Source organism: Coregonus clupeaformis, chromosome 13 (assembly GCF_020615455.1).
Source record: "Coregonus clupeaformis isolate EN_2021a chromosome 13, ASM2061545v1, whole genome shotgun sequence".
NCBI lineage: Eukaryota > Metazoa > Chordata > Actinopteri > Salmoniformes > Salmonidae > Coregonus > Coregonus clupeaformis.
Genome location: NC_059204.1, coordinates 29,459,538 through 29,473,267, shown reverse-complemented (window position 1 = coordinate 29,473,267; position 13,730 = coordinate 29,459,538). Strand labels below are relative to the sequence as shown.

Genomic DNA, 13,730 nt, shown 5'->3' with positions numbered 1-13,730 from the left:
ATTGAATTGTTGGATCCCAAACTGGACTACAGGAAGTATGGCAGTTATTCATATTCTTTAGCCACACTTGTCAGTCCCTCAGTCCTCCACTCCACTAGCCTCTTCTCTCCTCTGAGTCCAGACACAGCTAGCTTTGCGCCTGGTCTCAGTTCAGTGCCTTTCCTTTTAGAAGCTAACTTCTCAAGGGTGATAAGAGCTGTATCGAGTGTCAAAGACACTCAGGAGCTTTAGTGGTCATCAGCTCCTTTTTGGGGGTCTATACTCACTGGTTTTATGACCCTATCTCTATACAAGGCAAATATGTGGAAGGAATGGAGCTGTTAAAACATTCAATAAATGTGCAGTGAATGATTCATAGTGAGAGATCAACCAACGTAAAGACAATATGTTTTTTGATGACTAACGTCAATATACCTTTACAATGTACTTACTTCAATAAGCCTTCACAAGGCACTACCCACAGGATTGTCAAAGACAAAGAGAGATAGTCTGAGGTTTTGTTCTGCTTCATTGTATAGTGTGTCCTCCTCGATTCTATACGTCAAAGTCTTGGCTGAGCAAACACGTATAGATGTGAGTTTGGAGAGCGCATTCAAGCTTCTGCCATTTTCAAGGTGAGAGTCCTCTCGCTACAGATGAATAACCACAATATCCTCAAAACACTTGTTCCTGACAGTTCCTGTTTTCTTTCTCACACACACACACACACACACACACACACATACATACACACAGAGACTTACCAGAAGTTGACAAGGAAGGGATGCTCGAGATTCCGCATGATCTGCATCTCCTTGAAGACATTGCGGACCTCGTTCCGTTCCACACACTTCAGTTTGTTCATGTACTTCATTGCGTACATTTTCTTTGTGTCTTTCTTCTGCACAATGCACACCTAGAAAGAAACAGACAATAGTTATGCATTCATCATGCTATCAACTGAGTTTACTGGAGGGGTTTCTTACTGACCATTGCATTGTTGTTTTACTTATATGTAAACACAAGCTGCAAGAAAGCGCATCCATAGAATGTGAAATTTCTTGAAAACAACTGTTCTACTGCATCTGTAACCATGCGCATGAATTACCTGACACATGAAAAAAGTCACAACAGGAAATGTCGGTACAAGTTCATAATTGTCGACCATATAGTTTATTAGGCTACAGATTAAATAAATGATGATGAACTTCACAGGCCGGTGAATGTGCAAGGTGATGAGCTTGATGCTAATTTCCAATAAATATCGAGGGTCTTATTCTGGTGACATGATGATCGGCTGCTTGGCTCCCGTTTGACAAATAAAAATAATCTCGCTCTTATCCATAATAATCTAATGTAGACTAGCCTACCCACACTGTATCTGCCAGCTGTTGGCTAGAGCGCACGTGCCAAGATCAGAGTGGGCACATTTGCTATATAACGCAATACTTTTTGTGACAAAACCATCGGTAGAGTTGAAATTGTGATGGAAACCCAATTGACTTGTATTTTTTATTTGGTACATGGAAATTTAACCGCAAAAGTAATTTCTATGTGCACTACGTCATCACGCACAGCCTTTTATCTGCAACAAGTACGTTTGATGGAAACACATCTCGGGTGGGAAAATGTTCATATTGCACATTTTTGAATATTCGCATTAAAATCTGTCGCCAATTGGATGGAAACCTAGCTTGTGGTTCCCCTTGTCAAGAAAACAAATCAAAACGGATTATTTCAAGTGTAGATATCTAGTTACATAATAATAGCCATTTATCCAACCATAATAGCAGCTTCAATACAACCTGCAACAGCCTAACCATTCACCAGGACTGATACAGATTAATTGCTCTAATAATTTGTGGTGATGCTTTACTGTACATGCACTTTCAAGTCACTAAGGAAGTGATTAAAGTGAGTGATCTAGACCAGTGGTTCCCAACCTTTTTCGGTTACTGTACCACCAACTGAATTTTGCTCTGTCCAGAGTACCCCTAAAAAACTCCCTCATGTGCATTTTACCAGTAAGCCTATGGTCTCATGAGTCTTCTCATCTACCCCCTGTGGATAGACCAAGTACCCCCAGGGGTCCAGGTGCCCACTGATCTAGACCACTGGCACATTTCATCAAGAGAGCTCTGATCAAATCCAATTACTGAACATCAACCATGCACTTTAAATAGACGTATCTGAGATGATAGGGCTAAATTCTGTCCTGAAACTAAATGGTTTGTGTCTGTGTGTGTGTTTCAATTATAAGAAGTTCACTTAGCAGGTTGGTGCTCCTTGACTCGGCAATTTAACAAAACAGACTTACCTTCCCGAAACTTCCTTTCCCGATAGCCCTTAGGATTTGGAAGTGATCGAAATTAACTGTAGAAAAAGAGGAGCATCTGCTCATTTCCATATGCTCAGGGAAACAGCATCACATAAAATCACTATCTTGTTACTGAATAATGAATAAAGTATGGTACTAGAAACAATTGACATTCAGTGTCCTTTTTAAAAGCCTGTGAGGCAGTCTTATAGTCTAAAATGGAAAAGGATCTAAACAGAAATCAGCTGTTTCATTCAGCTCATTATAATAATGCCACAATCAGGTGCAGACAGACTGCGCCCTTCATGAAAAATGAACTTGCGTAGAGAAACTAGAGTTAGTTTACATTATAGCCCAGAAGATGACAACACGCTTCTACAAAGCATTTTAAAGACGTTGCATGTTTTCCACTGAACAAAAGACACATTTCCGTTGACTTTCAGCACTTTCCTGCTATGAGACTTCCATTTCTCTTCAGCACATGTACACTGATTACACTCTCTCCAATTTGGAGATAGTTGTTGGCTGTTTCACAGCCATGGTAACAGGGACAGACGGTTATCCCTCTCTCATTTCACTGTCTCCCAGGGTGCTGTGCAGCTGCCGCCCACTCTCTCACTCTCTGTCCCCCTTCATGTGACCTGGCTGGTGTACCCCCCCTCCCTCGGAGCAGATGGATTGGATGCGACAGTTAATGATATGTTCTGTTAGTCATGTATCAGTGGCACTTCCCCTTTCCGCTATTTGTGTTTCACTGTTTACCGGCCCTGCTATTAAAGAAGCACATTGGGCTTCCTCTCTGGAGTGAATATATCATAATATCCTTGGCTTCAGGCTCTGAGCCTAACTCTGGTTGTGATGGGGTTTTAGGGTAGGACAACTGTGGTCTGACTGGGAGGAGACAGCAGAGCAGTCATGTTAGGTTTTAAGGTAGGACAGCTGTTGTCTGACTGGGAGGAGACAGCAAAGCAGTCATGTTAGGTCCACAGAGGCTGCTGTGCCAGTTACTCTGTCTCTCTGTCTATATCTCTGTCTGTCTGTCTGTCTGTCTGTCTGTCTGTCTGTCTGTCTGTCTGTCTGTCTGTCTGTCTGTCTGTCTGTCTGTCTGTATCTCTGTCTGTCTGTCTCTCTCTCTCTCTCTCTCTCTCTCTCTCTCTCTGTCTTTCTCTATGTCTATATCGTCTGTCTGTCTGTCTGTCTCTGTCTGTCTGTCTGTCTGTCTGTCTGTCTGTCTGTCTGTCTGTCTGTCTGTCTGTCTGTCTGTCTGTCTCTCTCTCTCTCTCTCTCTCTCTCTCTCTCTGATGTACGTGAGGCTATAGTGGAGCCTCATGTACGCTGCTGAGGAAGTCATACGGTTGCTGTGGCGACTGAAACAGCACCCATGGGTCCCAGTCAGCAGGAGCATTTACAAAGCATGATCACCAGACGGGCGTGTCCAGGGGACTGACAGACAAACAGGGAGGACAGACATACAGACAGGGAGGACAAACAGACAGCCAGGGAGGGAGGGAGGGAGGGAGGGAGGGGCACAGCTTTAGCATGATCGTTAACAGGACAAAGTAATGTCCTACATGTAATACGTAATACACATGACATTATTTTGGTTCCAAGGACAATAGCCAACTGAGTAATACTTTTTTAAATCCAGCAATCAATGTCACATTGAGTCCCCCAATCAATGTCCCAGGTATTACATGACATCATTGACAGCGACATCATCAGTCCCAGACAGATGAGGTTATATTCAACCACTATTACCACATCTCTACTGTCGAGTGATGCTTTTAAGATTACCCCAGCGTGAGTCAATAAATAATAACGTCCAGTAATTTACTTATTTATTGTTGTGATCACTGACTGAATGCGTGTTTGCTGTAAACAGGAACACTTAATTCCCAATCCCATTCTTAATAGTCTTATAAAACACTCAGTCCTGTTGATGTACTAAATCTCTCTCTCTCTCTCTCTCTCTCTCTCTCTCTCTGCTCTCTCTCTCTCTCTCTCTCTCTCTCTCCCTCTCTCTCCCTCTCTCTCTCTCTCTCTCTCTCTCTCTCTCTCTCATTATCCCTGTTATTTTTCTGGCCAACACCAATCCCAGGTGTCCAGGCAGTAAATGTGTGGCATTGGAAAAATTAACACACAGCTGCAATGTCAAAGCCACAACAACAATGTCAAGGAGCTCTCGTTATGTTGACCTCCCAACTTAAATTCTGAGTCAGACATTACTTTTATTATTGAGGTGATGACTTTGTTCATAATGGGTAACTTGTCCTTTCTAACGGGTCGATCCATGGCAGAAGCTCAAATAACAGGAAAGAAAACATTGAAATAAATGTATGACCTTTACTCTGGCAACGGCATAAGATAACTATGTGGCTCGAGTGACAGCAAACGATGTCCAAAGTGTACGTTCTAGAAAATGTACAATTGTAGGGCCCCGTGTAGCTCAGTTGGTAGAGCATGGCGCTTGCAATGCCAGGGTTGTGGGTTCGATTCCCACGGGGGGCCATTATGAAAAAATAAATAATGTATGCACTCACTAACTGTAAGTCGCTCTGGATAAGAGCGTCTGCTAAATGACTAAAATGTAGAAATAGTACACTATGTCTGTCTGTCAAAGCTGACCAACCAATAAATCAGTGGAAGCTGCTGGGGGGAATGACAGCTCATAATAATGTCTGGAACGGAGTAAATGGAATGGCATCAAACACATAGAAACGATGCGTTTGATACCATTCCACTGATTCTGCTCCAGCCATTACCAAGAGCCTGTCTTCCCCAGTTAAGGTGCCACCAACCTCCTGTGCAATAAATAATCATATGCTAATACTCTGTCACCTTCATTAATATAATACAGATGAACATTTACAGAACTTGTCTATACTGTTACAGTAACTGTATTCTAGGGAGTGAAGAAGGTTAGCTGTAGAAACCGTAGATCATCACAAAATGTATGACAGATACTTAATTATGTAAAATATATAGAAAAAAATAATGGCTTTAATTTAAAAGGGACCCAGCGAGAGACCTTGAATAGCTGATGTACTCTAACTCTGTAGACTCATTGGGGTTTAGCCAAAGTTAGTGAAATTAATCTAGAGGATATTCAGATGTTGAATTCCACTTAGCTAGTATACACTGAGTATACAAAACATTAGGAACACCTGCTCTTTCCATGACATAGACTGACCAGGTGAATCCAGGTGAAAGCTATGAATCCAGGTGAAAGGACATCCAGCCAACTTGACACAACTGTGGGAAGCATTGGAGTCAAAATGGGCCAGCATCCCTGTGGAATGCTTTCGACACCTTGTAGAGTCCATGCCCTGACGAATTGAGGCTGTTCTGAGGGCAAAAGGTGGTGTATCTCAATATTAGGAAGATGTCCTTAATGTTTTGAACACTCAGTGTATAAGCCCAACACAGTGCATATAATTAAATGTAGAACACTATATTATAGGAATTATACTATAGAATCTATATGAAACAATGTCTGCATACCTGGATTATAATTTATGGACATTTTTGTAGGGGTTCATCATTTTTTTGTAAGGGAAAATCAAGTCTGAAATTTCAAATTGGAAATTACAAACTTCAGAAACCTTTTTAAACCTCAAATACACAAGCAAATACTACAAATACTACAAGCTTAAAATGTCCTGCATTACAGGAAAGTTATACTGCAACAGGGTGATCAAATTAAGATCCTACACCTGTACCATTGCATTGTTCAGAAACACATAGCTACCCTTTGAGACTTTGAGAAATAATGTTAGTAACTGTGGCTTTACCAATGCTTACATTTCTATTTATCTATCTTCTTCATCTGTCTGTTCAATCTGTCATATTATTTTTTGATATAGAGGCTACTAGAATACACTCATAGAAGCTTATACAGGCAAAGACAGATCAAACAGGAAGAATTTCAAATAATCCCCATTGCCCACTTTATAACAGGCTGGCCTGGGTCATTACCAGGGGGAGAACGACTGACCCCTCTCATTGAAGCCACGGAAGTTCAAGGCCGACCACGGTACTGCATTATAGTAATGGTAAAATTGCAATCTTCGTGGTGAATCTTCATGTAAATGAAAAAATGTTTTGAAGACATTCATGGTACCAATAATTGCTTCTAATACACCAGGTGTTCACTGAGCGTACAAAACATTAGGAATTCCTTCCTAATATTGAGTTGCACCCTCTTTTGCCCTCAGAACAGCCTCAATTCGTCAGGGCATGGACTCTACAAGGTGTCGAAAGCATTCCACAGGGATGCTGGCCCATGTTGACTCCAAGGCTTCCCACAGTTGTGTCAAGTTGGCTGGATGTCTTTTGGGTGGTGGACCACTCTTGATACACACAGAAAACTGGTGCACCTGGCACCTACTATCATACCCTGTTCAAAGGCACTTAAATATTTTGTCCTGCCCATTAACCTACAGGACGGTAGCTCTCCAGGAACAGGGTTGGGCAGTTCTGGTCTATGTCATGGAATTTTTGTACACTCAGTGTATGGCCTTCTTGAACAGATTATTTTAAAATTGCACATAGAATAAATTATAAGGATCATTGAGTTCCTGAATGAGTGGGGGCAGCACTGAGCTAGCCTGCAACATCACTTCCTGGAGTAGCTCAAACTGAGCATGTTATGTCTCATGAGACACCATCTTAACTGACTACATTTGGCTTCAATGCCATATTGAGTCTTCACATAGGAATGAATGGTGTCGCGTGATTGATGGCTTTGTCCATTCATATACAGTCATTGGTCATTACTCACTCTCCTCTGTGTCATCTGTGACAGGAGCCTTGTTGGACTGTCCCAGCCCCATGTCTGTTCGCGTATTCCCCAGCCAGGCAGGTCCCTCTCAGCTCAGCATGGAATAGCTCTCCCACAGCCAGGGAGACATAGCCTGGAGCCTGGGCTGGACCACCCTACCTAGAAAGTTGTGAGGCACATTGATGGCACCATGTGTAAGTACATGCTAAGTGCACTGTACAGATGTAGGATCTTAATTTGAGCCAGTTTGCTACAGCAGAAAAATAATCCTGCAGCAACAGGAAATATGAATTATTATGTGGATTATATTTAATGGACATTTTTTGTAGAGTTTGATACATTTTTCGTTAAGGCAAATCAAGTCTGACTTTTTAAAGTGGAAATTACAAACATTAGAAGCCTTTTTAAACCTTGAATACATTACAAGTTTGCATTTCCTGATGTGCAGGAAAATTCTCAGCAACAAAAGAGTGATCAAATTAAGATCCTACATCTGTAAACAGGGTTGGGTAGGTTACTTTCTTAATGTAATCCATTACAGTTACTAGTCCAAAATTGTCATCAGTAATTTACCTTTTGGATTACCCAAATTTTGTAACGTAATCTGAGTACTTTCAGTGACTTTTGGATTACTTTCCCCTTAAGAGGCATTAGAAGAAGACAAAAATAATCCATCAAACACATTTGGAGTGTCATCCTAATGGTGTCTGATTTATGGTCAGCCTTCCTCAGGTGGAACAAATTTAAACTTGCAACATTTTTCAATGCTAAATTGAATGTCATTGAGAAAACAGAAACGTGTCATAATGTATTATTTTTCCGCAAATATACTTTCTGAATTTAAAAGTAATCCAATAAGTAATCATCTAGTTTATCAAAAGTATCTGTCATCTGATAACAATATTTTAGCTCTTAGCCAAACTGATTAGTTACAGTTACATTTTTTTATCAGATGACATGTAGGACATGTAATCAGTTACTCCCCAACCCTGGCTGTAAATGATTCATCTCGACACCCAGAATCAAATGCAGTCACTAGACACTATTAATAGATTAAAGGCAGGAAAATAGGTCTAGTTCAAAATTGTCCAATAAAGTCCCCCAAACTGTAGGCCTACAATACATCTATTGACCCAAGTAGGCTGAATTACCTCCATAAAAGTGTACTTTATTCAGTGTAATACATTTCAAGTAGAACATGCTACTAAATACGAAAGTAGCAATAGTTTACTTTCTGAAGGAAAACACAAAAGTAAACTTCATTTTCACTAGGGCCATCTCATCTCTTTTGTCGCCTCTGCAGCCAGCAAAGTGATGAATAATATGAAATTGGAGAACATTAGGCTACTGCTTCTTCCCACCTTTCTTTGATTTATAGTTTAATGGTGTAAAATAATTGAAATCCCACAAACCGTCCCCATACCAACCAGGGCAGGAGGCATACTGTAAAACTATAACTGAGGACGCAAAACTTCAGCTCCCACGTACGTAGCTTGCTTGCACCGTTCAATGTCATCCCTGGGCGTAGCTCGAGTCAAATATAGACAGGTACGACAAGCAGTCCGATTAAAACCGATTACTTGGGAATTTCTGAGCATATATGTGTCATTCTAACGATAATTTCGTTTTAAATTGAACATAGTGAAAATTACTTGGTATGCACAGCACAAAGCCTGCCTTCTTCTAGGCTACTGCAATATCATCCCATGTATGATTCAGTCTACCGTGGGCATTCAGAAAAAAAAGACTGAACTCACTCTATTATAACGGGATGTAGGCTAAATGCAAACTTAATATTTGCATTTGAGTGGTAGCCTAGTGGTAGGCTTTAAACAAACTAACATTTGTGATTTTGTAGTCCAATATGAATGTCATATCTGGTATCCTTGATAAGGTCACCCTATAGTCAATTTCAAAAACATATTCAAAACTACTTCCAGTGAACGTCGCTGAAGTAGCCTAGACAATGAAACCGCATTGCCGACTTTAAGCCGTGGAGATGGAGGACATTCCGCTTAGTATCCAGTGATAAAATAGAAAGCATGCGCTGAATAGAGGCATTCAAGTAGTCACCATCACAACCTACCTTCAAATCCCGCGGGCCTTTGAGAGAAATAACATGTCCAGATAAAATATAAAAGGTAGAGCCTATTTGAAAAGCAGAGAACAGCTCACGGCATCACTTGCTTGAGGACGACGCATGCGGATACTTGCCACGACCCACGAACAGGACTGTCTGAAACGATCAGGGAAAGATGCGCAGATTGATTGCCCCCCCAAAAAAGTGCAATGAAAGTTGTCTTATTTTCTAAACTGTTCGCGCAAAATTATTGTTGTCGCTGTGGATACAACTGTATCATGAAGCAGAAACAGAAAACTGTTACATGTTGCACGAGATCAGCAGACGGCAGAATAACGCAGACATCAGTCCAGACTTCACTCACCAGTATCTCGACTGGACTATAGGCTACTTGGCGCTATGCTGTTTAGAACTCCCTCCTCGCGCATCTCGTAACGTGAATGTAGCCAAGCCTACTCACCCTCGCCTTGTCATTTCTATGAGCCAATTTATTCGTAGGTGAATAGTGTTTATGTTAAGCAATTACATTTTCACATGACAATCCTCTACAAGGGAACCCAAAATGTGGAAATTGTATTAAAACACATTTTGGGGTGAACACCTTAAAATTAATTAATTACTTAATTAATGATGTAATAAACCATTAATGAATTGGATATGAGCAGTCAACCCATTTAGCATACCATACCCAAATCGAGCGCACCCATGCCTTTGCAATGTTATAATCAAATCATCAAAGATAACCTTCATAGTCCTCAAACCTTATGAGGTTACACTCATAGCCTAATTGATTGCATGTTCCTCATAAATGGATTACATGCGCTTGAAATGATCATGAAATATAATATTTTAATTTTCACCATATTCACATCTTAAGTTTGAAGCCTAAGCAATGCATTCAATTATGGCAGAGAAAGGAACCCACTGGGCACAGACGTTAATTCAACATCTATTTCACGTTGGTTCAACATAATTTCATTGAAATGTTGTGGAAACAACTTTGATTTAAACAGTGTGTGCCTAGTGGGAATGGACAACTTTGGGACAGATAGAGTTCTTCCTGTGTAACACTTTGGTGCGGTGTCCAATATCTGTCATGCCGTGAGTTGAGGTGGCATTAACTAATGGCTCCATAAAGTGCAACCATTAGGAATAGCATGGCGCTGCCACTTCCTAATTGAGTGGTCCCTTCCAAGGTCATGGGATTGACTGGGTGAGGGACTTGCTTACAGTGAGTGCACACTCTATTTCTACTAGTGGAAAATGCCGAAATGATTTCTGTCCAAACTGTCCATCTTCATGAGACCAGGGCCCCTACCTACAAAGCGTCTCAGAGTAGGAATGCTGATCTAGGATCCGTTTAGGCTTGTAGATCATAATGAATAAGATTATATGGTCAGGAGGGACCTGATCCTAGATCAGCACTCCTACTCTGAGATGCTGTGTGGATTTGGGCTCAGGGTTCGCCCCTCCTCGCTCAGGGGGCAACTTGTCATGGCTAGAAGGGGTGCAGCTTTTGTCAAATTATCATCCAAAGTTGAAATCGTATTTTATTTTAGCTAACACTAACACTAACCCTTTTCCTAACCTTAACCTAATTCTCCTAATCTGTTACGTTAATTCTCCTAACCTCCTGCGTGAATTCTCCGAACCTGCTATGAAAAGTCAAATCTGACGTTAAATTGACAAATGCTGGATCACTTCTAGCCACTGGCACTCCTCAAAATCAGACCAGCTCACCATTAAACAGTTGGCACATCAGAAATAATATTTTCATTAGATTAATAATGATGCCCCGGTCATGCCACATCTGCTGTTTATTTGTATTCACTGTGCTGTTTATTGGTATTCACCTGTGGGCACTGTTACAAAACTGTAAGTAGTCTTTATTTTTTTTATTTTTTTTATACAGTATCATAAGTCTTGGTTTTTCATTTCATAGAAAATAGAGGGATAGAAGGAAGGAGTCCTCCCTTGCAAAGCTGATACCCATTTTGTTTGGTGTGATCCTTAAACGAGCCTCTCTAGCTACAGAGTATTCCCTGGAAGTGGAGTCAAACGCAGAGGCAGTGTGTGAAACTAGCCCCACCTAGTGGATAGCTCTCTCAAAAAGAGAATTAAATTAACTCATGACAACTAGCTGTCCAATAGTCCCTTCTCGTATATGGACAGCTATGTTCATTTTTGCATACCATGCTCAATGCTTTTACAATGATAACATTAGCATAATGGTATATAGCTATAAACCTAGATAGGCCTGCACTTGCTCCCACACAATGAGTTAGAGACTGTTGTTCTAGGAAACTGCCCTTTCCTTTGTATAACATTGCTCAATATGCAAATAAAATATGACTAGGGGCCATCCATTGTTCTTCTCAGAATTCCTGCATCAACATACTGACATGTTTAACTCACCTGTACGTTAATATTTATTTAGTATGGATGTCATCCAAAAGATCCAGCTTGTAATAGCTGGATAATCTCCCAAAAAAAATCATCCTAAAGGAATGTCATTTTGGAAAAACATACTTAATTTGGTGTCAGATTTGTCCAACATTTTATTTTGTTTGGGGTGATACCTGATAGGCTCCCATCAAGGTGCATGAATTGAGGAAACTGAAGTGAAGAGGAAATGTAGCCAAAGTAAAACCATCGTGTGCGTTTCGGCCCACCATCAGGGTATAAAATTATAATGGTTATACAAAAGAAAGAGTAGGTGATTGGTAAATATTATTGTGACCTTAATCCAACACCTAGCGACTGCATCAAGGGGTTCAGACCTCTTGGCATAACGGGTAACGTGTTGGCTTGACAGTCGCTGGACCCGGGTTTGAATCCCGGTCTGGGGCTACCCCCTGAATTCGCTAGACAGGTGTCAGAAGTGGGAGAGTGCCTGTAAGGCCATTGGAGAGGCGTGTACATGCGAGGCACTTGGTATAGAGAAGCGTGGGGTCATGTAGTGATCTTTTATTTTTTTGTTATTTTATTTTCTTCTTTTTAATATTTTTTTTGGGGGGGTAGATCAGCTTTAATATTGCAGATAGATTGTAACTTCCATCAATGTAATTGTCTGCATCACTTCCAATCCCCCATATGTTTTTTTCCCTCTTTTTTTTTCTTCTCGCATATATACATATATATATATTTATATACACATACATACACATATATATACACATACATATATATATACATACATACATATCCTTTAAAAATATATATATTTCCCTTTATTACTTTCCAACCCCACCATCCCCTCCCTAATTGGAGTAAACTAGTGAACAACAATGCTTAGGCCTCTACTTCATGCTTATACATACTATATACATTTTATGGACACAGTCACTAATTATATTTTGTTTGTTTTTACTCCTGAACTTCCTCCGATCATTTTCATGATGTCCATCTGGTATGCTTCTATATGCCATATCTTTCTAACTGTGCTCTTTCACAAAAGCTCACAATATATAACCCACATACTCATTAGCATGTCCTACACTAGTTATCTTGCTGTTATTAGTTGTTGTTATTAGTCCCATCCTTCAGCTCCATTCAACACCTCCCATCTATCTCTTAACACCATCCATATTGGATTTCTATTTGCCATATATTTTTCAACTGTACTGTGATGTTTTACAAAAGTTCTGAACCTTTCTATTCTCATTGTTTCTACAGTTTGTGAATTGAAAATAAACATCTTTGCTAAAAGTATTATTATATTATTGATCGATTGACTATGACTTTTCAGATCACCCAGTAGTGCTATCTGCAGGGTCAGCTCCATGCAAATATTGCAATCCTTCAGCCATTCCTGGACCTGTCCAGAAACAAGCTACAAATGGACAGTACCAAAACAAATGATCTAATGATTCTGTCTCTTCACAGCCAAATCTGCAGAGCTGGGAAGATTGTATCCCCCATACAAATAACATTCTATTGGTAGCAAGAATTGTATATAATAATTTAAATTGAAAAATTCTAAGTCATGTAGTGACCTTAACTCAACACCTAACAACGTCATCAAGGGTTTGGACCACTTGGCATGATGGTTAAGGTGTTGGCTTGACAGTCGCTGGACCTGGGGTTCAAGTCCCAGTCAGGGATACCATCCACCTCATTTTTCACCATTCCCATTCTGTTCTGGAATTACTGTGTTTACTTTAGTATAATGGTCACCGTCCCCCTCAACATCACCACAGAATTACACATACAGCAAACAATAAGTACACATTTTTCCTTTCCCCTAAGCAGGCATGTTACTCCAAAAGCCAGGAGGTGGAACCACATAACATTAACAAAGACTTTGGTGAGTAATGATTCAAGCAACTTTATTGTTCAATTTTGTGTGTGTGTGTGTGTGTGTGTAATCTCCCCCCTTCAACACAGAAATTAGAACAGAGAAACAAACAAGAATCACAACAACAACAACAACAACAACAACAACAAAGGAAACCAAAAACATTCCAGTGTGTAATTGTCTTAAGATAGTAACATATCATTAGAGGATTCCTACCTGGTTATATAAAGGTCCTCCTTGTGTGTTTCACTGTGAACTATCAGCTATGGCCATTGTA

General features: G+C 40.3%; 1 protein-coding gene across 1 annotated transcript in view; it reads right to left on the bottom strand.

The window, feature by feature from the left end:
* The window catches only part of stk32a (serine/threonine kinase 32A), a 98,177-nt gene extending 88,622 nt beyond the window's left edge, over positions 1-9,555 (bottom strand). The window contains exons 1-4 of the mRNA XM_041893616.2: positions 9,163-9,555; positions 7,077-7,235; positions 2,297-2,352; positions 744-895 (exon numbers count right to left, since the gene is read on the bottom strand). Of these exons, the coding sequence (XP_041749550.1) occupies positions 744-895; positions 2,297-2,352; positions 7,077-7,128 (260 nt within the window). The 5' untranslated portion in view covers positions 7,129-7,235; positions 9,163-9,555. The remainder of the gene's footprint in view (positions 1-743; positions 896-2,296; positions 2,353-7,076; positions 7,236-9,162) is intronic.
* Between the last annotated feature and the right edge of the window lie 4,175 nt (positions 9,556-13,730).